This window comes from Hipposideros armiger, unplaced genomic scaffold (assembly GCF_001890085.2).
Source record: "Hipposideros armiger isolate ML-2016 unplaced genomic scaffold, ASM189008v1 scaffold_71, whole genome shotgun sequence".
In the NCBI taxonomy this organism is placed as follows: domain Eukaryota; kingdom Metazoa; phylum Chordata; class Mammalia; order Chiroptera; family Hipposideridae; genus Hipposideros; species Hipposideros armiger.
In genome coordinates, this window is record NW_017731421.1 from 3,654,477 (window position 1) to 3,681,004 (window position 26,528).

The 26,528-nt window shown below is 46.0% G+C and overlaps 1 protein-coding gene across 1 annotated transcript in view; it reads left to right on the forward strand.

The window, feature by feature from the left end:
* NUAK1 (NUAK family kinase 1) overlaps window positions 1–26,528 on the forward strand; it is a 75,261-nt gene that overhangs the window by 23,554 nt on the left and 25,179 nt on the right. The window contains exon 3 of the mRNA XM_019642615.1: window positions 10,909–11,029. Coding sequence (XP_019498160.1) covers window positions 10,909–11,029 — 121 coding nt within the window. The remainder of the gene's footprint in view (window positions 1–10,908; window positions 11,030–26,528) is intronic.

Sequence of the window (26,528 nt, forward strand, 5' to 3'; positions counted from 1 at the left end):
TAGAGGGCAGTGTCACTGGCCCTCATATGTGGGATCCGAACCAGGGCTCTCTGGCGTCCCAAGCCAGCTCTTAACCAACGCGTTGCTTGGCTGGCCTGGTTTTATGTTTTTTAAGGGTCTTTTCCCACCCAGCTTCATTGAGCTATTATTGACATTTGTTACATGACCTATGCAAGTTTAAGGTGTATAAAGTAATGATTTGATACACATATGATTGTGAAATGATTGTTATCACAATAAAGTTAATACCTCCATCCCTTTACGTAACTGTCCTTTTGTGTGTGTGTGTGTGTGTGTGTGTGTGTGTGGTGATAACATTTAAGATCTACTCTTTTAAAACTTTCAGGTGTATAATACAGTATTGTTAACTATACTCACCATGCTGTACGTTAGATCCCCAAAACTTGTTCATCATATAGCTGGAAATTTTTACCCTTTGACCAACATCTCCCCTCTCCCCTCCCAGCTCCAGCCACTGGCAACCACCAATCTACTCTCTGTTTCTATGAGTTCAGCTTTTTTAGATTCCACGTGTGCGATCATACAGTATTTGTCTTTCTTTGTCTGACTTACTTCACTTAGCATAATGTTAGGGGTTCTTTTTCATACTTGGGGTCTGTTTCAGCAACAGCTTTTTAGAATAACTATATACCAGGCACCTGCTAGGCACTGGAGGAGATGTAGTGAAGGAAGCAGAAGTGGTCCCTGTGCGAATGAAGCCCTACAAGAGCTGTGAGCGAGGTTATGAAAGGGGTCCTGTATATGCACGGTGGGGACGCAGTGAAGAGGACAGATGCCGGGGAGTCGGTCAGCTGAAGGAATTAGCTGCAGACAATAGGGTGTGGAGGGGTCCTGGCAGACAGAATGACAAGCACAGGTGTCCAGGGCATGAACACAGCCCTCCGCTGTGGGGTTTCCTGTAATGACCACAGACCCCAGCCCCAGTGTCTCCCTGGGTAGGAACTGAGGAAGCAACCTGCCTGATGGGTGGCTGGAAATGCCCGGACTGAGCGTGCTCTTTGTGGGGGCTGTACATTTGTAGCCGGAGGTGCTGCTGGGACAGGCCTCCCAGGCAGGTTTGTGGGGTGGTAATGAGCGGGCTGATAAGCATCCAGATGGATTTTGCAATGGGCTGTGGAGCAGGAACCAGCCTGTTAACTCTCTCGGTAATGGACAGTGAGAGCTTCCCTTGGAAGGAAAAGCGTCTGCTTGTGAGGAGATGATGAATGAGGCCTCCAGGGGAACGTATTGCAGCCTGGGCTGTTATTGTTCCTGCCCTATCTGATATGTCCTTGCACACTCTCATTGCCATACTTTAGTTTTCTGAATAAGAGTGAGTCTGTCAGGATAAAAATAACTTCTCAAGAATCTTCTTTTTCCCTTAACTATGAAATCACCCATGGTTAAGCTATAAACTAAAATTTAAAGTCATGCCCCCTTTGTTTTTTCTCTTTTGCCTTTTACATGTATTTTACCATCTTAAGAAATTAAAAACCTTTTTTTTTTTTCTGTTCTGCTCATCTGGATCAGCTAAATTCAATTGACTAATTTCTTTTCCCTTTGGAAAACTAATTTCGTTCCTTAGGTCTTTTGTATCCCTTGTTTATTGTTCCCAAGGTCAATGATTCAGTAGCAACCCGAAGTTAATATTTAAAAGCAATGTTTTCAGTGAATTAAGTAATAATGGGATAAAAACCTAGAGTGCCTATTCATGTATGATATCAAATCAGGCTTCAGAAATTGGAACAAGTTTTGGACTGAATTGGACTGAGATCAGTGTCCCCAGCATTTCTGTGTGAGGACAGCCTCCTAGCAGTTGATGGAGCTGAAATAACGCCCATGCTGTGAAACTGGTCTTAATTGGCCAGCACACTTAGGACTACCTATCACTGCCCATCTCAGTGCATTAATAATGTATCAGTTCTGGGGATTTTGCTGCACTGGAGCCTGCCTCATATGTAAATGTGAATTCTTTCTATGGCAGTTTCAGTCCTGCTGCTGGCTGAGGCTGTCGAATTTGGTTAGGACTCCTTCTTGCCCAGAGTATTAACCCTGGGCTAGAGTAAGACTCAGGACTCTTGGTGCAATTTCAGTACTGCTGTTAACTGCGTGAACCTGGACTGTGCTTTAACCTCCTCTGGACTCAGTTTCCTCTTCTGTAAAATGGGGGAGAGTAGGCGGCAATAGAGCATACTGAGGTCCTTGTGGCTTTGACATCTGCTGATGACAATGGCGCTCACTATGCCTCTGCCAGTGACTATTGGTCTTCTGTGCCCTCTGTTGTACGTGCACTCTGCTACGAGCCCCACAGCAGCCTTGTGGGATTGGTGCTCTTATCACCCTCATTTGCAGATGAGGAAACGGAGGCTGTGACGAGCTTGCCTGAGGACCTCTCTGTGGAGAGGGCACCTGGGCCGAGTTGCTGTGACTGATGACAAGACCTAGGTGCCGATGCTGGGTTTCTTACCATTCTGGCTGGGGCTTTGCTGGGCTTGGAGGCCGATAAGTAAAAGTTGCACAACCCTAAGCTTATCTAAGCCGGGTTATAAACAGCATCAGAGTGATGGGATGCTACCAGCTGAGGCCATCCAGCTTCTAAATAACCTCAGCCCTCGGGTCCGGTCCTTTCTCTCTTTCTCCAGGGTACTTGTTACCTAGAAGGAAAGCAGTGGCAGTTGAGAATTCAGAGTTGGTGTTGCATTTGGTTTTTGGAAACACAAAAGTCGAGAAATAAACAGCTGCTTGCCCACACGAGTTCCAGCTAAACAGCTCTGCATTTTTAGTCTTTCTGTGAGTCTGGTTGCTTGTGTAGCATCTCCGGTGCTGCTGGAGGCCTTTTTACGCAGGGAGCCTTAGGGGTGTTTATGAGAGCAGAGCCTGGAGAGACTTCAGAGAATCCTGGGAAGCAGGTTCCTCACAGCCACAGCCAGACCCTCTCTCACAGAGCAGAGCAGGACAGGACGGGGCTCACTTCCCCTCGCCTCTTTTGGACACGTTCACTTGTACAAGGCGTGGGAGCCCCAGGTTGTGTGCCGAGCATGAAGTCATCTGTCGGCAGCCAGCTTCCGTGCCCTTCCAGCATCCACAGGCCCACCTTGGGCTAGGACAAGACCAACGTCTGATGGGAACAAGCCTTTCATTTGCCAAGGGGTAAATTAATTTGGTTCCCTGAGTCCCCTCCAGGAAGCAGCTTGTTTATAATTCTCTTCTATTTAGAGGGGCAGCTAATTAATTTTCACTAATCATCTAATGTTTAATATGACCATGTCGTATTTAAGGCACAGACTAATAAGAGCCGTTATGGCCCCATGGATTCTGGTTTAAGGTGGCATTTCTCAAACTTCAGAGTGCAACAGAACCCCCTGGGATGCTTGTAAGAAATGCTGCTACCAGCTTGCTCCCCACCCTCCAATTCAATAGATCTGAGGGGAGGGGCAGGGCCCTGGAAGCCGCATTTTGATAATCAGTTTCCCCTTTCCCCCCAATCAGGGGATCGGATGCAGGCGGTACGCTCACTACCTTTTGGCAAACTGCTCTCTCCAAGAATCTAATTGTGTGCCCCGAGCTGCTTTGTTACTTGCTTTTGGCACTGCTACTGGTGTTAATTTTCCATCGGCCTTCTTTTCGCTGCTTGTTCAGCCATGGCCACTATCTTGTGTTTACAAACCCCAACGCCCACCATACAGGGAATGCACATCTGCACACGATGTCTGAGTCATGAATTCCATTTTCCTGGAGGCATCACCACGTGCAATAATGGCAGTCTTAGCTCAGTCCTTGAAGTGGGGTGGTTGGAGAGCAAGGCCTGACGATCCAAGTAGATAAAAACATCCCAGGCCTCTCTGAGGTCCTCCTAAGCAGGCCCTGGCACCGTCAAATAAAAATCTGATTTGCTGCTTAAGTGCTGGAAATAGAACACATTTTTTCATGGCAGGAGAAAAATCAATATCATCTGAGGAAACATCATCTCTGATGGGGAGTCTTGGGATAGAGAGGATTGAGAACTGAGTTCCAGGGGATTATGTATTTCAGAACTTCTTACAAGATTTAAGGACTGGTGGTGGGATGCCTTTCTTTGAAGAAAAAGCTCTTTCTTACACATGCTGCGCTCCCTGGCATCGGGGTGCCTCTTCTCAGAGCCTGATGATATAACTCTTGGCTTCTAACCCACTTCTGTCTGAAGAAACATCCATGTAACGACATGAATCAACAGTCCGGAGAGGAAGAAGCCCATGGGCCCTGCGGCGTTGCTGGCTTGGGTCCCTGTGGGGCCAGTTGCATCATGGCAACTACTTAGAATGCAGTCCAGAGTTGGCCAGGCTGCTCTCAAAGAGCTGGGGGGGTCACTGAATTAATTAGGGCTTCTGGCTCGAAGACGGCCTCCTGGGTGGCATCACCAGGGTGCTGGCCAGGCACAGCCTTTCTGAGTAAAAGCCATTTGGTGATCCTGGGGATCCCCGGACCTGTATCGTCCATGTGGAGCGCTGCCTTGCCCAAATTCTGACCATCAACCAGATAAGAGCAGGAACCCGGACACTGGCCTCCAACATCGCTGCCTATTCCCACTGCAAGTGGCCTCTGGGTCCCTTGGTTAGAAAAGGTCCCTGTTCTGCCTCTGACTCAGTGCCCTGCGGCTCCTGTGGAACGTGGCCGGGTGTGAGATCACATCTTGTGAATGGCAGGGAAGCTGCCAGCTCCTGTAGCCAGATAACGCAAACTTGTTCTCACAAAGTGATGCTAATGCCGTGTTTATGGCCGTGCGTCTCCCCAGCTGCTTACTCCCCCAGTGCCACCTCTCAGGTCCTCACATATGACCTTGTACAACTTCATCTGCTTGGAGGGGGCCCATCACGCTGGACTTGGGAGACTGTTTGGGATCCTTTGAGAGATTCTGTCACCTGCCATATTTGCTGTCCCATCCACAGCCTCAAGAATCAGCAGCCTCTGGGCTCAGCTTGCCTGGGTTCAAGTCTTAGCTGCATCTTTTACAAGCTGTGTGACTTTGGGCGATATTCATCTTCTCTGTGCCTCAGTTTCCTCCCCTGTGAAATGGGGTTGTCGTTAGGAGTAAATAAGGCCCACTGGCACATGGTTAACACTTAATGAATGTTAGTCACTACTATTATTAAGATATTGCCACTGACTTAAAAATGTTGATATGTCGAGGCTAAAGGCAGAACACCAAGAACTTGCTACTCAAAATGTGATCCCTGGGGCCGGCTGAGTGGCGCGTTGGTTAAGAGATGGCTTGGGACGCCAGAGGTCCACGGTTCAGGTCCCACATATGAGGGCCAGTGACACTGCCCTCTATTGCTAAGATGCTGAACAACAGCTCAACCTGGAGCTGGGCTGCTGTGAGTCGCCGGCGATGGCGTAGGCTGCAGCCCCTGCTGCAGTGGGTTGCCATGAGCTACTGTGTGTAGCCAGCAGCCAGTGTGAGCATCCAGCAGCTGCCGTGAGCGGCCGTCCAGAAGCCGGCGACTGATCTGCCTCGCCAGGGAAGAGCACAATGATGGTGCCAACTTGGGCCAGTGAAGCAACGTCCTCCACAACTAGATTGAAGAACAAAAAAGGACAGCAACTTGTCTGTTCCCCTTCCCCCAATTCCCCAGCACTGTTCCCATCTCCCAATTCCCCAATAAAAATCTTAAAAAAAAAAAATGTGATCCCTGGACCTGCCTCATTGGCATCACTTGGGTGCTTGCCGAAATGCAGAATCCCAGGCCCCACCTCTGACCTTTGGATTCAGAATCTGCATTTTAGCAAGATGCCCATGCCCGCTGTTTGAGAGGCACTGTTCTAGAACACTGCCTGAAGGCCGACATATGGCAGTGAATGAGCATCTGTGGGATGTGGCTGTAGAGGGAAGAAGGCTGTGATTCTCTTGGCTGGAGCCTCAAATATCACACAACCTGCCTAGAATTTTCCCCGCTCCTCAAAGCAGGCCAGGAAGACAGCTGTCTGCCCTGCTGTATGTGAGCATGCAGGCTGAATATGAATTTTAATTTTAACCTGCCGTTGCCTTAATACAAGTGAGGGGACGAGGAGGCTGTGAGGGGGAAACAGGGAGGGGAAAGGCCTGTGAGTTGATTTGCTGTGGGCTCACCACTCCTAAAACATGGTTCAGGACCCCGTGTCTGATAGGCCATTTATTGGCACACTGTTCATTGAACACCTACTATGTGCCAGGAAGTTTACTTACATTATTTCCACTCCTTACAACAGCCCCAGGAGGTACCACTGGCTAGCCTCATTTTACAGGTGAGGAAACTGAGACCTGTGAGGTTCGTGTGAGCTCACCCAGTCAGTAAAAGCCTGAGCTTTCACCGTACTGCTCTGCCTCACCATTAACCCTACCTAGATCACTGAGCCTTGAACATTCACAGAGGCCACTGTGGCGGGCTGCAGAGTAGGTGGTTCTGGTGATTATTCCAAAAAGGAGAAACTACCTCCATGGACGAGGAGGCCGGGCCTGTTACTTTAACAAGGAATGGGAATTGGCTGGGCTGTTTCCCTCTTAAACAGGCAGGCACTACAGGGTAGAATTTGCAAGTCCATGGCCAGACCTGCTGCTGCATACGGTTTAAACATTAAACTGTAGGGTGGCCTTATTTAAAAGCAGACCATTTTATAAGGCACACGGTGCCGTCTAGACGTGGGACATTTATGAAAATGTGCTGTGTGGCAGGCGCAAGCACCTGAGTTCCCGGCTCCAGTCATTTTGAAGGTGGAGTGAAATCTGTCTGACTTGTGCAGGAACAAATTGGATTTTTTTTTTTGAGGGTGTATGATTTCAGACATTTGGTAATCTCTTCCTGCTGGGCCCTTCCTTACCTCTGCCTTTCTTTGTAGATGTGGGTGAGGATGGAGGAAAACTGGAGAGGAACTTTTCTCCATAATGCTAGCATCTCTGTGGGTGTCTTTGGTAGCCCTTGGCCATGAAGGACATTATGTAATTATTTGTGTAATTTTTGCTTCTTGTCCTTCTCCCGCTCCTCCCCCCATCTTAAGGGCTGGGGCAGAATATTGTTGGCTGTCTTTTGTGTTGTCTCAGCACTGAGCAACTGGTAGTTGCTCCAAGGAATAAGTGAATGAACAGTCAAAATCCAGAAAGGCTGAAGTGGATATCCTGAGTCAGACTTTTGATGCTAAGGAGAAAGATTTTATTCCCCTGTTCACCTGATGGGCAACCTTCAGAAGGAGATGGGGTAGGATGGTCCAGGGTTCCAGTTGTCCACCCTTCTGTCTGGTCTCAGACTTAGATGTCATGATGATCATGGTGGGCCCCAGTGGCTCTGAGCTTCGTGACATTTCAGATGAGGGTACAATGTAAAGACCCAAGAGAGAGATTCTCTTGCCCTTTACGTACTTTGGGAACAAGTCTGGTCTCTGTTCCCAAGGCCTTCGCTTGCTGCCCCATGAGGAACCAGCAGGAATTCAAGTTTGTTCTGAGGATGAAAGGAAGGAAGGAAGGCCCTAAGAATGAGGCACTCTCTCTGGGTTAAACATGGCTGAGACTTATGGGGCACTTACCCTGGGCCAGGCACATTCTAAGCACCTAATGTGTAATCCTCATGGGGAGGGACCCATGAGGCAGCGACTGTTATTTCCCTACTTGAAGGATGAGGAAACTGGAAAACAGAGAGGTTATGTAACCTGCCTAAGGACACACAGCTAGTGAGGGATTTTAGCCAGGACACAAAGCCACGTCCCTAACCATTATGTAATACTGCTTCACTGTGCCCAGGCTCAGTTTATCCTTCAACTTTATGAAGCAGGCACTACATTACATTACAGGAGCCACATTTATCCATCTCCTTCTCCTTTTTAAACAGCTCTAAAAATGTGACCACTGTTCTTAGCTCTCTGGGTCCTATGGAAACCGGATTGGAGCTGGATTTGGCCCATAGGCAAACAAAGAAGCAAGATAATTTTAGATGGTGGAAAATGGCCCAAAGAAGATAGATAACATGAGGAAAGGTGTAGAGAGAAGGAAGTGGCCAGGGGTGGCCTTATCAGCTAGAGGGGTCAGAGAGGGCCTCCCCAAGGGGTGGCATGAAGCTGAACCTTCATTGATGAGAAGGATGTAAAGCTCTGGGGTGTATAAAGCACTTTAGCACAGTGTCCATATCACATATTAAGTGCGCTATGAATGTCTGCTATTATTACTGTCGTTATTGTTTTTGTGGCTTGCCATTAACTGGCTCTACGACCTTGGGTGAGTCATCTCACTGCTCTTGGGAATGACCAGAAAGCCTTATGACCTTGGCAGTTACACAGCTCTAAGTGATTTCTAGCATTTATCTCCTCCTGACTTCCCACCATCCCTTTGAAATAGGGCGCAGAATGAGCCCTCTTACAGTTTCAATAGAAGATTCATTGTCAGAAAAGGGAAGCTTTTGTGGCAGGACAACCACCATGCTTATTAACATTTATGGAGCCCTTTTGGTTTCCTCCGTGCTGAGTGGGGCTTTATTAGAATGTGGGCATAACCCCCTTTCACACTGGGCTGGAAGCATCCCCCTGGCAAATGCACCGCGGGACCCTCGGCCCCTGGCTCCACTGTTAGGGGGAATTGACAAGTGGGCTTATTTTCTCATCCTTCAGAATGTCGTCACCCTCCTCTGACCCTGGATGCTAGAAGAATGTATTCTTATTGTCATTTAACAACAAGGCTTCCTGGAGGCCAAGTTCAGCCTACTGCATAATCAAAGGGGTGGTTTCTCCCCGAGCCCATCTTTAGTTCAGGGAGGAATGCAGGAGTTGGTCCAACAGCAACCCACATCCTCCTCGTCTGTGTGTGTTCACTGTCTGCATCCTCCAAGAACCAGCTTTCAGGATCGCAGGCCCTGCTCAGATAAAATAAAGCCTTCCAGTCATATCTTTGCATGTGACGTCAGCATACGGAAGCTTTTCTTGCTACACACTGAATGGCGCTGTCTTGAGGGCCTCGGGTAGTTCTGCGCCTGGCACCGTGGTGAAAAGGGGCCTTGTAGCTGAGCTGATTCATCTTTGTGCAGCCCCCTTTTCTCTGTGTTTTCTCTCTGCTTTTTCCGTTCCTCGACTGCCCATGAAGGTAGGATGTCAAAGAAATCCCGAGTCACCTTACAATCGTGCCTGTCTTGGCTGTGTTTGCAGGAGCAGTTCTTCCTTTTTTGGCTCCAGTTCCGCTATCACCCCTCTGGTCTGGGCTTTCATCAGCTAAGAACATCAACCCCCACCCCATCCGCGCCCCCTCACCTCCCTCCTTCTCTCCTTCTCTCCTCTCCTTCCTTTTCTGCTTGTCTACCTGCCTGCCTGCCCACATCAAGTGTTTTCTCAGGCCTGCCACGTGCCAAGCACAGTGTAAAGCACTGGAGATAAAGCAGCGAATAAGATCCCCACTGGTGGAGAGTTAAGTAGCGACACAAATACTGATTTAATTTCCCATGGGGGAGGTTCCGCAAAGGAGAAATACAGGGAGCTGCTAGTCGACTTAACCTGTTTTGGGGAGGTCAGTAAATAGCCAAAACAATAGTAAAAATAGCTTCCCCGTTCTTGCTGAGTCATAGACGGCCTCATTGTATTTGAGAATCGTTGCCATGTATAGTGTTTGGTGGGGACCTGGCGTCAGCCGGAAGTTGTGATTGTTCACAGATGTGTATATGATCCTGCTGAGGCCGACTGGTTCATTCATCCCGTGATAGTCAGGGTGTGGTACTGGACTGCTGACAAAAGGACATTTTTTTTTCCCAGAGCACTTAATACCTTTGTAATCCAGAGGGATGGTTTAACCTCCTTTCATCTATGAAAGGCTGGTCCAGGTGAGTTGAGGCTGCAGAAGCACCAGCTTGGAGGGGACAAAGCAGTTTCGTAGCTGGCAGCACATTGGTTGGTGGGCTTCCTTGTTACCCATGGATACGTCTCTCACCAAAGTATTGTCCCCCTAGAACCAAGGAGAATTAAATTGCCAACCTACTTGTCCATGAACAAAGATGAATCCATTGGCAAATACAGATGGTGCCAAAAAAATATATACACATTTTAAGAAAGGAAAAAAAGTGTATTAAAATTGTAATAATATATACCGATAACAAAAGATGAATACCAGTCATGTGTATACATTTTTTTGGCACCCTCAGTGTATTTTTCCTTATTAGAGTCCCATTGTCATTTAATGCATTTTTATTGATGGACTTCTTTTGAGTATGCTCTGTGCCTTGGCCCTGGCAATTCTCAATGGTTTGTATTTGCAGGAGACATTGGCATGGAGCTTTTGGAATCAACTGGGGCTGCGCAGGGAGTCTGGCTGTCACTCCCTTGGTTTTACCCTGATGTTTTCTGTAGCAGAGACTTTTGGTCGCATCATGTGCTATTTATTGACAGTGCCTTGAGCAAGGGAAAGGATGTAGGAAGGATTTGGCTTCTGAGCAGTTGTATAAATGCAGAATAACCTGGAGTCTTAAAACCCAAGGTTTGAGCAGAATTGGCCTCTAGATAGGGCATGCAACTAAGCTTTTTGTAGTCATCATTGCCAGCTGCATGGTAGAGCTGAGTGATGCTAATTTCACCTATTCATGTTTAATCATCGATAGCCTGTAAACTGAGCACCCCTTTTTTTTTTTCTTTTTTCAAAAGATCAGGCTTCCTAGAGTAAATGAATCTGGTCACGTGAAGCAGCCTCAACTTTATGGAAAAAAACCCCACCATCCCAAACCCCAGGCTGTTAAAACCTGATGTTTTCTGTTGTCGGGAGAAGGGTGTTTCTGCTATAAATGAAAGACATGACAGGGGGTATTTCGAAGCTTTGTTTTGGTTATTGTCGGCTCTGCCAACACGTAACATCTGTATTTATTTTCCAAACTCCCCCAATAGCTGATTTGCATCTGTTTAGCTCTCCGAGTAACATTTCATTTCCTGACTTTATAGGTTGCTATAAAATCCATTCGTAAGGACAAAATTAAGGATGAACAAGACATGGTTCACATCAGACGAGAGATTGAGATCATGTCATCCCTCAACCATCCTCATATCATCAGTATTTATGAAGGTCAGTGATTGTGGGGGTTTTTTTTGTGTGTGTTTTTTTCACCCCTGGATCAGTTACCATTTCTCATACCATGGGGCCTGCCAAGATTTTTAGGTAATTGCCCTTCTGGGCAGGAGCCAAGTATATTTTTCCTCATGATGCAAAAATAGATGGGTGTTATCTTTTATTTGGTTACCTTGAATGCAATCAGACACATGTAACGAAACTCAATTTGGTCATAAAATATCTTCCGTCTTCCCAGTACCTTGGCGGTTGCTAAGCAACCCGCCTATGGAAACCCAGTATAAGACAGTGTGGTTTCTGAAAAATGGAAGCTTGTTGGGTGACCAAGTGACCTAGGATACATTGTAAATGTCATGCTCCAAAGCTGATGCTCAGGCAGTGGGTGGTGGCCCGAGTGACTCAAAGTTAGGAATTACCTTTGAGCAGGTCCAGGAAACTTGGGAAAAAGAAGAAGGATCTGTTGATATAACAGATGCGTCACCAAGGTAGTCCCTTGTAGTTGGTGTTTGTAGAAAGGTGGATTGGGGAGAAGCTTATAAAAAGGCTCAAGCTTCAACTCTTTGGTCCCCCTGGGAAGAAATGGAGAGTATAAACTTCCCACAGCATATCATTTTAAAAAATATCCTGGAAAACCGTGACACCAACAATGTGTTTTACTGCAGAGATGATTTAAATACAAATGTTAAAATTAAAAAATGATTCCTGTTCTAACTCCTGGTTTGATAAATAGCTCTCTATCCATATTTATATTTTTATCTACTGCTCTACATCTGTATGCAGTCTTTATTCAAAGTTAGTTCATAGTGTTTATACTGTTTTTTAGCTAGATTTTTCCCCCATTTTTTTATATTATGCATCTCTTCCTATATCAGTAAATATTCCCCTATAAGGACATTTTAAAAGGCTTTATAGTATTCCATTTATGGAAATACCATAATTTATGGACTCTAATTCCTTTTGTCAAACGTTTAAGTTGTTTCAAATTTCTGGTTATTATAAACAGGGCTTTAGTGACCCTCCTTGGACATTATTTTTACATTCATTTCTGATTATTTTCTTATGAAAAATTCCAAGTTTTGGACTTTCCAAGTCAAAGTGTTTGTCCAGAATAGTTTTTAATGTATGGTTGAGTCAGAAGAATGAACCTAGTTTTAATTTCTGGTCTGATCATAAGAAGTTATGCAGTCAGGGCTAAGAGAAAACCAGATGGTAACGCTTGAGTTTTTTTGATATTTAAAATTCTCTTTCTTCTGGTTCCCTGCTGTTTTTTGCTCCTCGCCCAGAAGTGAATGGTGGTAATATCATTTATGTTGATTTTTCTAAAGCTCATTTTTGGAGTTCTTGGGGATAGGATTTTTTTATGGGAAATTTTCATTCATTCAGTCATCTATTCATTCCACAAACATCCCTTGCAGTGATTCTCAAAGTGCTGCCGCCTCTGGACCGGCAGCATCAGCATAAATTGGGATTGTTAGAAATGCAGATTCCTGGGCCTCGCCTGGGTCCTGCTGAGTCAGCACCTCTGGGGGTGGGACCCAGCCATCTGTGTTTTAACAGCCTGGGAACCACGGCTCTACTGAGTGTCTACATGGTTAGATATTTAAAGAGGAATATGCTATGGATCTCATGATCAAGAAATGATGCAAGGTGTGATAGAAAATGTGTTGTGGAGACATATAAACGACGTATTCTGGGACCATGGAGGTCTGGGGTTAGAAGTTTTCATTGGAGATGTGTGCCATCCGGGCTGGGCCTTGGAGGAGTTTTTTTTGAGGAAGAATTGGTGAAAGTAGAATTTCAGGCTGACCCAACAAATCCGAATCTGCCTGGTGAGTGAGGGGAATATCTAGACATTAGAAGTGAGTAGAGATACAACATGCAGGACGAGAGTCAGTTGTATTCAATACTGAGTGTTCTTGCTCCATGTGGCCCAGTTATTGGGTTTCCGGGAAAGTCATGATGTATTTTTTCTATTTTTTTTCGCTGCAAAAATGCGTCATGACTTTTCCAACGACCCAATACTATGGAAACCTGAAGGCAGTAATGAAGGATGAGACCTGTACGGTGTAGACTGGGGTGGGTCGCATGCTCTGTGAGCACTTCTGTGTTTGGGGTTTCTTGGCCTAGATCAGGAGCCTTCTTTATCAGGAAGGCAGAGAATCTGTTCCTGCATGAAGGCCTAGGTCCTTTATAATGGAAGGCTGGCATGGAGAAGCCTGACTTCTCCGCTATCATTGTGCCCTTTCTGGCCTTGAGAATCCTACAGGCTGAATGGGGAAAAGGAATTTGTCTCCCTCCCCAGGAAAGGCCAGAGATGAACCTTAATGGAAGAACATTCTATTATCATGGTCAAACTGGCCTCAGTCCAGCTCCTGCTGGTGGCTTCAAGAAGAAGAGAAGCCCTTGCTTAGAACTTTAAAGATGAGTACCAGCATGAATTAAAGTTCTTTAGGTGACTCGAAATAATTTCCATCAAGGCCTCAGGTGGGAGCTTGGGCCTCCATTCATCTCAGTTCATAAAACCCTATGAATTGGTTTTAGGGAGTCAGGAAAGAGCTCGAGTTCTCACATTAGACAGTCTTGGAGGTCAGTCCCAAATCCTCCACTGGGGCTTAGAATGAGACTTTGGGCAAGATGGCGGCTCTCTCAGTGCCTCAGTAACTGCACCAGTAAAATGGGGATAAACGTCCTACCTCTCTCGGGGTTGTCAGTAGGATTAAATGAGATGACACATGTGCTGGTAAGCTCAAAAGAGATAATTATTTTGAAGACAGTGTAATCATCATAAGTGGCTCTTAACCTGGGCTCCACTGGCAAGGGTATTTCATGAGTGAGCTGCAGGGGGGTCTGTTACTCCTCTGGAATAGTGTATCACTACATTGTAGAATACAGAAGCCACTAGCCACAGATGGATATTTCAATTAAAATGAACTGAAATGAAAGTGAAAAATTCAGTTCCTCAGCCGCCGTAGCCACATTTCAAGTGCTCAATAGCCATAGTGTCTAGTGGCTGACATATTGGACAGTGTCGATTTTCATCATTGTAGGATAGGACCATGCTGGTATGTAATGTGGTATGTGGTAAGTGGCTTATTTTTTTTTCTGGGGAGAGAGTGCATCAGGCTCTCAGAAGGATTCCTGACCTCAAGTAGGTTAAAAAAAAAAACCCACTGCCATCAAGAGTACCATACACATAAAAAGTATTATTTTTACCCAGAAAACTCCCAGCGACCTAAATGTGGCCCTTTTTTCTTTTTTAATTTCTTAATGATCACCAGTTTCTGTTCTGTTCTCTTTCCCTTCTCCCATGCAAGTTCTGTTTCTCCCACATCCACTAAACACCTGTGTGGGAGGGCAGCTCCCCTCCCTACCCCGGGGTTAGGAGCAGGAGAGTGCCAAGATGCTGTTCCAGCTCGCACACCTCCAACTGTGACCCCACAGGCCCCAGACTTGACCCGCTTTGATGCCTAGAACCCCCAGACCCCACTCTGAGATTGAAGTTAGACATCCTGATGACGTCTGTAGAATTCTGCATAGTTTACAAAGCTCTCCCACATCTAGTCTCGTTTGCTCCCCACAGCAAATCTGTGAGGTAGGCTTGCCAGGTGTCCCCATTTTGCAGGTGTGGAAACTGAGGCTCTGGAAGGTTAGGGATTTGCTGGGGCTGCCACAACTAAGTGCCACAGATTGGGTGACTTAAACAACAGATACTTATTGTCTCACAGTCCTGGAGGCTGGAAGTCCGAGATCAAGGTCAGCAGGATTGGCTCCTTTTGAGGCCCCTTGGCTTGTAGATGGCCGTCTTCTCCCTGTGTCTTCCCATTGTCTTCCCTCTGTATGTGTCTGTGTACAAATTTCCCCTTTTGATAAAGACACCAGTCATACTGGATTAGGGTCCCACCCTAATGACCTCATTTAACCTTAATTATCTCTTCAGAGGCCCTATCTCCATGCAGGGTCACATGCTGAGGTACTAGGAGTTAGGACTTTAATATATGAATTTTGGGGGATCCTATTCAGCTCATAACACTGGATGTCACAGCCTGTGGTGGTCTTGGCCCACAGGTCTCCTGACCACCTTTGTTGTTTTGCCTCTGCCTGGCGTCAGCCCTGTATTTCTGACCTTGGGTCTTGTTTTGCTGGCTCTGCATGCAGCCCACCTCTCTGCCCCCGCATTCCCCTCAGCCTGGCCTTCTCTGTCCTTTTCACCCCTGGGGTGTGATAGGGACAGTGAGGTGGGACAGCAGCCCCTCAGAGAGTGAAAGGGAACCTTCTCTTTGGAAGCTGATTGGTTGTTTGACAGGCCAATCAAGAGCCTTGGCTGAGTGCAGAAATACATTAATTTGCTTGATGAAAAATCAATGCCAAGGCATCTAAGTGGCTGTTTGGATGTTAGCCAAGTGAATAGAAGCTATTAAAGAAATTTATAATTTCTTTTTCAACAAGGACCTTTATGATTTAAAACACATATGCGCGCGCGCGCGCGCGCACACACACACACACACACACACACACACACACACGCACACACCCCCCAGCAGTGACAGTAAGAACAGCAACGTGACAAGGCAGTGATGCACCTACCCTGTATGTTTAGGAACTTGAGGCTTTCATGAGGGGACAGCACCATCTTGGACTGTATTATCTCGTGATATTGAGATACTAGTTTCAGAGAAAAAGTTATTCACTCATAAAAAGAAAATTGCTAAGTAAGTGCTTAATACTCATATGTTCTAGGCTCTAGAAATACAGGGGTGAACAAGACAAGCTCTGGCCCCATGGAGCTGCCATTTGGTGAGTAGACAAGTGGACAGATAAGTGACTTTCGAGCTGAGACCCGAATGGAACAGGGAGGGAGTCCTTCAAAGACCTGGGCGTTCCAGGCCAAGGGAGCAGCATATGCGAATGCTCAGGAGGGACAGAGCCTGTGTTGGTAGACGTGACAGGGGGCTTGCGAGGCTGAGGGGATAAGTGAGTAGGATGGTGGCAGGAGAGGCTCAGATCTTGATCACATTGGCTAAAGGAGGGAGTGTGGCTTTTACACCAAGAATGAGGGCAAGCCATTGGTTTTGATGAGGGAAATAGAATTTTAAAATTTATATTCTAAAATAATACTAATAATAGCTAGGAGCTGTTGAGTGTTTACCCCGTGCTAGGATGTGTGTATATGTATTATGTCATTTAATCCTTACATCCATGATATATAAACTGTTAACATTCCCGTTTTATGGTAAGGAAAAGTTAGTTTTCCCAGGGTTCCACCAATTAATACGTGGTGGGGTTGAGAGTCAAACCTAGTCAGGGATGCTCCGAAGCTGGTGCTCCTAAAACTGACCAATTTGGTGGTCTGCAGTGACCCCTGATTGGGGCATTGTCCTAGACCTTGTGATGCAGAGAATTTCTGGCCTTCACAGAGGTTGCTGTCTTAAAATTTGTGGGAGCATTAAACTCCAGCTTTGTGGGTATTTTAGAAAATATTTCTGTATACGTCTCAGGAAGAAGCTTGGGGCCCGAATCCAGTATGTTCCTAGGGCAAGTGTTTTCTACATGGAAGTCCATGGACGTGTAAATTATTGTATATTATTCATAATACCTGCAGGCTCTTAAAATCTGTGACCCCACTGAATCAATGCTGCTGTTCACCAAATCTCAAAAATAATTCCTTTCAAATGTTTCTCTCTTAAACCAGACCCTGGGGTTACTCTCCTGTTGACCCAGGGGGGAAGGTGATTAACCCTCAAATCTGTTAACTCTGTGTCAACACAAACCATAACTGGCTTGTAATGCTAAGTCAAATAAAAGAGGATGGAAATACACTTTCCAGTGTGTGACAGTAGGTAACCTAATCGAGAGAGAAAAGGAAGAAATCTCTGGCACCATCTCAGAGCTGGACCCCTGTTTTCAGTCAAAGGAATTCCATTCTCTCAGCAGGGAAGTAATTGACAATATGGAAAGAGCAGCTGAAAAGGAAATGCCCGCCAGAGCTTTCAACGTGGCTGCCTAGGATGGAAGAGATAAAAACAGTTTTTGCCCAAGGTTCTGATTTCAGGATCCGAGTTCAAACATCAAAGGCACGTTGTCTCGCCCCCGTTTCCCCTTTGAAAGCCTAGGAGACCCAGTCTGCGCAATCACGAGAATGAACATCTCGCCACACTTTAGGGAACCTTAGCACCCCATCTGGTAACCGTCCCCGCAGGTAAAAGCGAACAGGCGGGGGAGCGGGGGAGATTGGGTCTGTGCCTTCACTTGTATTCCCTTGGTTTTTGTTCCTGGATATCTCTCTTCCTGGCCCTGCAAGATTACATCTCTTTATTGGCCCTTTGCATTGTGATATGCTAGAACTGGCCACCCCTTTTCAGCATGGCTCCTATCTGGGACCAAGTAGGAAGCCTAGTTAGCATGTCAGCTGTGATCTCTCACCTTAGGAAGAGTTTCCCAAACTTAAAATAAAAAATCCAGTAAACAAACATGGCTTCTTTGATAAGCATGTGAGTCTTATGCCCTTGCCCTGTGAGCTTAAACCTGCTGCCTATGAGAAGAACATAAATGAGTCTATATTCTAGAAAATTCTTCAAATTCCTACCATGAAGACACTTTGGATGAGCTAACTCTCAGTTAAAAGCTCCTCCCATCTTTCTAGAAGTATGCATTACAATATGCTTTTTCAGGTTACCTGTGCCTTCCTGAGATTCTAATAGATCTTTCTGGAAGGGGATATCCTTCTTGCCTCCTGGTGAAAAATCACTGCCCTAAACATCCAGTCGGAGATGCAGAGGAGAAACCAAGAGACAGGCTCTGTGGAAAAGCCCACAGCTTTTAGCCTGGACTGCGTGCTGCCATCTTGAATGACAGGGCATTGCACCTCTGCCTTCCCCTCCTCCTTCACTTGTGCCCAGGGGAAGTGGGGCCAGTGCAAGATGCTTCCACAGGACCCAGCAGAGTTCCGGACCCAGAAACTTGCTGCCTTTGGAAAGGAACCCCTTGAGAATGGCAGGACCCTGATAAACTGCCTAGTACTGCATTTGAGCAGAGGTTCTCAGAGAGTGGTCCAGGGGCCAGTTGTCTGAATATCACCTGCCCCCACTCCCCATCTGAATCCGAAACCCCCGGGGTGGGGTCCAGGGTTCCCACTCACTCTCAAGCTTGAGAACCACTTGTCTTAGAGAAACCCTTGCTCAGGAGGTCAGAAATCAAAGCAGGCCTGCATTGCTAGCATCGGTTATTTAAAAATACCTACAGCGGAAGCAGTTTACATTTTTCTTCTCAGGCGCAAGGGTCCTAATTCAGGTTTCTCAGGCAGCAAGCAAATCTTGATTTAGGCCAAATGCAAGGTTGGCTGAACTGATCTAACAAGGTCTGTCGGTCGTTAATACTACCCACTGTTTTCATTCATTCACTCACTTATTTAATCACTTATTCAATCATTCATTCCTTTAACAAAAATTTATAGAGCACTTATGTCCCAGATACTGCTCTAGTAGGGCGAGTATATCCAGAGGGTGCCAAAAAAATGTATATACATTTTAAGAAAGGAAAAACAGTATTAAAATTGTAATACTCAATATATACTGATAACAAAAGATGAATACAAGTCACGTTTGACTTCTGCAATTACAAGAGGTGCTCAAAGTGGTTCCCATCAGTGTAATTTTAATACAGTTTTTTTTTCTTTTCTTAAAATGTGTATACATCTTTTTGGCACCCTTTGTGTTTATTGTCCAAATATGCTTAGATTTGAATGAGCCAATGGCTCTGCCAATTGCTACTGTCTGACCTTGGGCTAGTAACATAACCTCTTTGAGGCTCAGTTCTCTTATCTATAAAATGGGGCCAATAGCTAGCTACTTTATAGATAAGGTTGTGAAGATTAACTCAGATAATGAATAAAATTGCTAAACACAGTGCTGGGTACATGCTCAATAAATATTATTCCTGTTGCTATTGATCTTCAGGGCACTGAGAGGTCCTTTCTGGCTGGAGTAGAAACATCTACTGGGAGGTGCTAGAAGAGACAGTTGAAGCCAAATTGCCTAGATCAGTGATTCTGAATGCTGGACACACATTAGAATCTCATGGAGCATTTATAAACAAATGCTGATGTCTTGGCCTCACCCCTAGGGGTTCAGATTTAATTGTCCAGGCTGAGAAATATGGACCTAATCTTGCAACTTAAGGGGAAATGAGAGTCCTGCTCTAGAAACTCATCTTGGTCTGATCATTTGTCATCAGTGAATCCCAGAGAAGAACAAGTATTTGGCAGCAGTCACCAGTGAGCAGTGAGTGATACCTTCGGGCTTGGGTTTACTTACTTAGCCATTTGGTTGCTGCCCTCATCAGGGACTCAGAGCCCCATGAAACAGTTTGTTGAACTTGGCAAAGTGGCGTATTATGCTTGTGTTTACTCTTTCGAACCCATGGCAAATTGCTGAGCCTTTTAACACACTCCCTCTGCTGCCAGATTCACAAGTCCCACATGAAGCCTCTGCAGACTGGATCCAAATGAAGGACTCGCCCCCTGTTAATAATGCAGCACCAGAGGGCTTTCTTCACTTTTAATCATGTGAATGAGCTCTTCAGTTGTGAGGCTGTCCAGCCACGGTTCTAATGAGTTTCCTATTAAGTTAGCTATTTGACCTTCAAGTGTATTATTTTCATTGTTTTCATTTGATTACACCCAAGTCATTTTTCTAGAGGCTGGAGATTAGAAATAAAACAACTAACAACGAATGCTACTCCCTGCTTGTCCTGCCTCGCCCTCGTGGGCTTCCTGGAATTCAATATTTCTAGTGCCTCAGATAATACCACTTGCACTTGAAACTCATTTTTAAGGAAAAAAAAAAAAAGAATGGAACCATGTTGTCGTTTAATATAGGGTCTTTGGAAATTAATGGGGAGGGCTCTGTTAACTTGCCCTAGGCAATCAACAGCATGCACTTAGAAAAGCTCATGGAGTAGAGAACAGAGTCCACCGCCCGCCATGACTTCTGATAGTGGATTCATCTGTTAGGTATTGCTCTGAGTTTGAGATCTGTGCTCTGGAACACCACTTGGGACTGAGGAATGGACGGACCTTCCTTAAGAGAGCTGGGCTTGCCTCTACCTCGGGCTTTTCTGTCTTTGAGTGTTAAAGTTTACTATCTACTCCATTCTCCCGCCTCCCTCCTCTCCCTCAAGGGCACAAATGTAATCTCAGGCGCAGGGTCTGCCAATACATATCTTTAATAATCCTGGATTTGATCCAGGCATGTCTTCATCTCTTCTCCTTTCTTAAACTGAGACTTGCTGCCTAATAATCACAGGCTAACACTTAAAAGTGTGCTTACTACTATGTATTGTGATCATCTTTACAATGAGGATAGAGAGTCTTCATATTAACAGATGAAGAAACTGAGGCACAGAAAGGTTAAGTAACTTGCCAAGGTCACTCAGCTGGTAAGTGGCTGAGCCTGGATTTGAACCCAGGTAGCCCGGCTCTGAGAGTCGGGCTCTTACACACTTCACTCTGACGTCCAATGAGGGGGACTGGAATTTAGAGTTGACAAGGTACCCTGAGCCATGCATGGTGGGTCTAGCAGTGGTTACAAGCAGACGTAAGCTAACCACAGGCCTGGTTTTGCCACTCTATCTGGTGGTGTCAAGGGTGTGATGAGCCCCTGTGGCAAAGGCCACTGAGGCGGGGGCGGGGAGGGGAAGACCAAGCCTGTGTTCCCAGAGGGAGGGATTTCTACCCTCTTCATTGCCCGAATTCGGGGAGCATGCTTGTTTCCAGAAGTTCACTGTGCCAAGTACCAGAGCCTTAGCTTTAGCCTGGGGTGCTTCTGAGATGTGCTGATCAATTGTCAGTGCTCGCTCAGATTCAGGATTGCTTGAGTGAGTGTGTGTATGACAAAGGCTGAGACAGAGCAATAGAGGGAATGATCAGGGGGACTGTGGGCGTGGCTGATGAGTGTGTGGTGATGGTTGACTGAGCCCTTTAGTCCTTTATTTTAGAGCTCTGCTTGTTTTCATGGAAATTCCCCAAGGAGGGTTGTCGAAGGGGGGTGGAGCCCAGTGGCTGGCCCAGCAAGGTGCCCTGGGTCTCCTCTCCCATGCAACTTCTCTCGCTATCTTGGCCAGATCCCCTGCCCTCCTAGGACTTGATTTTGGGTCCCCAGGTAGCACTAATTATTTTAGCAGGAATGAATGGTTCTTGGTAAGCCTTCTGTATCTCCTCTCCGGTAGGTAGCTTGTACACTTGCTTACCATTTCTTCTGCCTTCTGTGGAGTCCACTGCTAGCAGTGGGCGGCCTGGTTGGCTATGGTTCTCCTTGGGCATGCCAACCAACATTCAGAAAGAGTTTTCTTGGTATAAGAAAAGACAATTAGTGAACTAAAGAACCTTTCATTGTCCAAACCAGGAAACACATTGAGTCAACTCTGACCAACTCAATGATGACAATGGGAGAGCTGCCAGTCCAGTTTAATTTTTTCACTCTCGCTGCCCTTGACTTTCAGACTTAAGGGATCAGAGGACCATTTTGTGAAGCTGTGAGGCCATGAGGTGTTTGAAATTTACTTCTGGGGAGGAAACTCTCGAAGAATGAATCTTATATTGACTAAAGGACCTAATTAGGTTGCAGATAATTCTTGCAAAGGAAAGATCGCTCCATTTCTGAGATGGAAAGTAAACTATTATACTTTCTGTGAGGATTCTACTGACCTTTAATAAAAGAACACCCCTGAGGAATGGAACGGTGCTTCTGTCTGAGGTTTTAGGAAAGTAATAAAAATGCTGCCACGTGGGGAGGCAACACCATGGAAGGAATGGCAGCATCCTGGAACTAATTTAGGAGATGGAGTTGATGGAAAGCAAAGGCATGAAGAAAATTGGGACTGGTCCACTCTAGGCCCTTGGCCTTCTTGCTTAAAACCAGCAAACTAATCTTCCTTTCTTGAGGTTACATGTAAACTGGAAAGATATCCGTTGTTTTTCATAACCTGCTCTTCACAGGACATTCTGTAAATCAATTGCCAGCTTCTCCCTTCCCAAGGCCATTTTCTTCCGAAATGCTCTCCTGTCTTTGGCTCTAAAGTGGCTGGTGGATGATGGTTAAAAATCCCAAGATCTCCTCACTCATCAGCATTTCTCCCAGGCCAGAGCATTGTTTTTATAATATGCATTTTCTCAAGTTATTTGAGTTGTGTTATTAACCCCGAGGGCAACAGGAGGGAATCGTTATGAGTTGGGTAATTAGCGTGATTGTGAAAACCAGACAAATCAGAAGGCAGAACTGGACTGTCAAACTGAACATCTGATGAAATTCAGAATTAATTTGGAGAAGTAGCTGTTGCTGTAGCAACCAGTCCCCGCTCTCCTTTGAAATGGAAAATAAACAGAAAAAAAGAAAAATAATTCAAGTTAGTGTCTGGGAAGAAGGGCCTTCTGGGGAGCAGTAGAAGAACATGAAGAGAGTTGGGCTATTTTAGGATATGCTGAAACAATGGTAAAACCCTCTCATGCGAACAAAACCCAAGTTCTTTGTGATGGTTCCATTCCACGCCTGTTTTCTCTAGGAATCTTTTGAGGCCCATTCAAGTTACCTCCCTGATCTTTCTTTCTGATCATCTACGTACTTAAAGTCTGTATCATACAGGTGAGCGCTTGATTTATTTTGTAAGTACTAACTTTATTCAACTGGATGGCACCTCCTCAAGGACCACGACGATGCCTTGATGCTATGTTTGTCTCCCCTTTCACATATAGCAAAATGCTCAGCTAAATGCTTCAGAGAAGCTGATAAAAGAACATTTTCAGAAAAGGTAGTGATGTTGGTTCTCTTTAAGGAAGGAGAATCTTTATTAAGTATGATGTAAGGAGAGGAAGTGGATGATGGAGGAAGGTGGTGGGGAGTTGTGGCAAGAATACACGCTTTCGAGTCATACAGATTTGGGATCAAATCCTTACTGGGTATCTGCCCAACAGAAATGCATAAAAAGGCACTCACAAGAATATTCATTGCAACACTGTTCATGATGACCCTCACCTGGAAACAACCCACACCTCTCAACAGTAAAGCAGATACTGTATTTCCCCATGTATAAGATGCACCCTTTTTCGAAAAATTTGGGGTCTAAAAACTGGGTGCGTCTTATACAGTGGTTGTATGAGCACAAAAACAAGCGCGTAAAAAGCGGGAAATGCAAGTAAAACAAAAACAAAAACTACAACCATTGTATAAGACGCACCCAGTTTTTAGACCCCACGTTTTTCGAAAGGGCGCGTCTTATACATGGGGAAATATGGTAACTAAACCATGATACTGTCACCAGATGGAGTACTCTACAGCAACGAGGGTGAACAGTCTCTGACTACATGGAACAATATGGATTATTCTTACACGTACAATGTTGAGCTAATGGAGCCAAACACAAAATAATATATATACTGCATGATTCCATTTTTAGAAAACTTGAAATCCAAAACTAATCTATGATATTGGCTTCTATTTATCATACTCATGATATTGGCATTAAACGTGTACACACACACACACACACACACACACACACACACGGGGAGATGGATAGTGACAGACAGAGGACATGGCAGGGGTGCGTGCAGGGTGCTGGCCATATTGTTTCTTGCTCTGAGTGCTGGCTCTCCATTTACAAAGTCGGGATAGCATTAATACCTATCTCATAGGATTGTTGTTATGTGATCATCCGTGGCATGTAGTGATTGGTCAATAAATGTTAGCTATTGTTATTATGAATAAGCCTTCTTGGGAAGGCTCCACTGTCTGGGAAGTTTCTTGGGGAGAAGTGAGCCCCGGACTATTTCCTAGGTCCAGCATCCTGGATGCTACCCGGTCCTTTGTTTCATCTATTTATTGTTCTTGACAATGTCCGGTGTGTGTCCGACTCCTTCCTCAGAGCTCCCTGTGGGCAGTCAAGGCCTCTGTGTTACATTCATGGCCTGCTGCTTTCTCTGCTCTTAATCCCCGGCACCTGTCACCTACTGGCAGTTCTGCTTCTGGTGGTCCTGTATCTGCCCTCGCTCACGTCACTCCCTCTGCCAGGCCTGCCTTTTCTCCCCTTCTTAACCTCGTAAAGACTTCCTCCAGCATCCCCAGTGCCATCCACATAGTGGGTGCTTGATAACAATTTGTTGCTGTGCTAAAAACCCAGACCTGCACCAAATGGACATGGCCCCAGTGCTATGGGCTGCCTCCAGCTGAGCTCAGTTTCTATTCAGGGCTTTCATTTTCCTGGTAGGCCTGGCATGTCAGGGGCCATGGTTTTCCTTACCACTCTGGAGCCACTGGGCTTCTGGGTAAAACCGTCTGGCCAAGAGACACAGGCTTTCATTTTTTCGAAAGGAAACCCTTCCCAACTGGTGGAAAATAAGCTTTTGCTTAGTGACTAATAACATAAACACAGACAAGATTTCTGGGCTTATAAATAACCAGTTGTAAAAGTGCCCAAGGGAAGCAGCCCTTTTTGCTATAAGAATGGCCAACAGCGGTCCTGTCTCTTCGCTGATAGTGACCTGACTGTGGGCGAGGAGCCTTGAGCCAAGGGTACGGAAGGCGGTCATTCTTTAGGACAGACTCCCAAGGCACTGCTCTTCTATGTTATAAGCCCTGCGCTATTCTGGAAAAATAATAGTGGATCTCTAAGGTTGTTCCTGCTTGAAAATCCTGTGGCTCTGGGGCAGCCACATGTTTTAAAGAGTGAGGCCAGCGGGGAGAGTCTTAGGGTTTTGTTTTGCCAGAGCTGCTGAAGAGGCAGATGAAATAATTATGAGACTAGCTTCCATTTATTGAGCACTGGCCCACACTGAGGATGCTGGGCCCAGGAACTCACTGAATCTCCCATAACTGTGTGAGGAGATTCTTAGCCTCACTTGACTGATGAGACTGAAGTTCAGGAGGGGTCAGTGGAGATGAATACTAGTATAGTGGCTGAGAGCATGGAGTGTGCAGCTTGACTGTGGGCTCAGGCCTGGCCCTGCCTTGTATGCGCTCTGGGCTATGGCAGTTATTAACCTCACCGTACCCCGGCTTTCTCATGTGTAGAATGGGAGGACTCGTAGGACCAAAGCTATAGGACATAATTCATGCAAAATGCTATTAGCACAGTGCTTGCACATAGTAGGCCTTCAGTAAATGCTGTTGTTATTAGAACAGGCCCCAGAAGCTTTTCACGTATGATGCCACACGGCCTCCTTGATGAATCATCGATGTCCCAAGCATCCATTGATGCTAGAACTATGTTTGCATTGACCTAATCTAGGGTTATAATCAGGGCCTTGACTATGAGACTCCAGTTGGGGGTCCCAGAGCCAGACCTGGCTATTTGGACAGTTCTCTCACCTGGCTGCCCACCAGCCCTACCTGCAATAGTGAGGGGCCGATTTTATCACTAGGCTGTCATCTCATTCATCCAGTGCTTCCCACGCTGTCTCCTACTTAGTTCCTCTCGTTGTCAGTAGGAATATTGAAATGACCCAATGAACCTGCAAAACTCTTTGAGTTAAAGAAACCAGACTCTCTAAGGGCGATCGAGTATTAGCATTATCTAAGCATGCTACCTGTGTGTTAGACCATGGAACGCTTTTTTCCTCGAGAACATCTTGCAGGACAAAGTGCTCCACGGAACATGCATTTGTAACTGTTCCCCAGCTCCCTCCAAATGCAGCCAGCAGAGGGGCAAGAGTGAAAGACAGGAGACCAGAGAGAATGGGGATTTGGAGCCAGGAGTGGCTGGGGACGTGAGACAGGTGGACAGAGTCGGGATATATTTTAGAGGTGGGACCAGCAGGACTTACTGATGGCAGCAGCTTAGTAAAATATTTGGTGTACTGAACTGTGTTGATGTGTCCTCGATACTAAGTCAGCCATTTGGAAAGGGAAGAAGCCAGTCGCTGAAGCAGTCCTTGGACCGAGTCAAATGACCCATACCTTCTGATAGTCACTGTAGGGACCGCTGGCTTTGGCTTTGGCATCAGACCTTTTGGGGTGCGAGGCTCCTTTTTTTTTTCCTTCTCAAAGTTCTTTCCCTCTTTCTTCCTTTCCCACCTTTTTAAAATGAGAAAACTCTCTGCCCTCTCCAGGCATAGCACTTTCTCATTTTTGGAGCCTGAGCCATGCATCCTGAGGCAGCTTTTCCAGTTTTCAGTGTATTGTCAATGAAAAGTGTCCACCAGGCTGAAATCCCTGGCAGCAGCCAGAGCTGCAGATGCGGTGGGAGCAGCCAGTTTTATCTGGCTGTTCTCTCTCCTCTTCCTCCCTGCCCTCCTCTTCGCCCTTCACTTTATCTGAGAGGTTTGGCTGGACTTGAAGGAGCCCAAAAGGAACCGAAGGGGCCTGAGCTTCTATAATAGCAGCCAGTGACAACGCGTGGGAGGACGGGGAACCCAGCCCTGGAGCACATTCCGGTTCAACTCAGTTCTCATTAAGACGTGTGTGTGTGTGTGTGTGTGTGTGTGTGTGTGTGTGTGTGTGTGTGTGTGTGT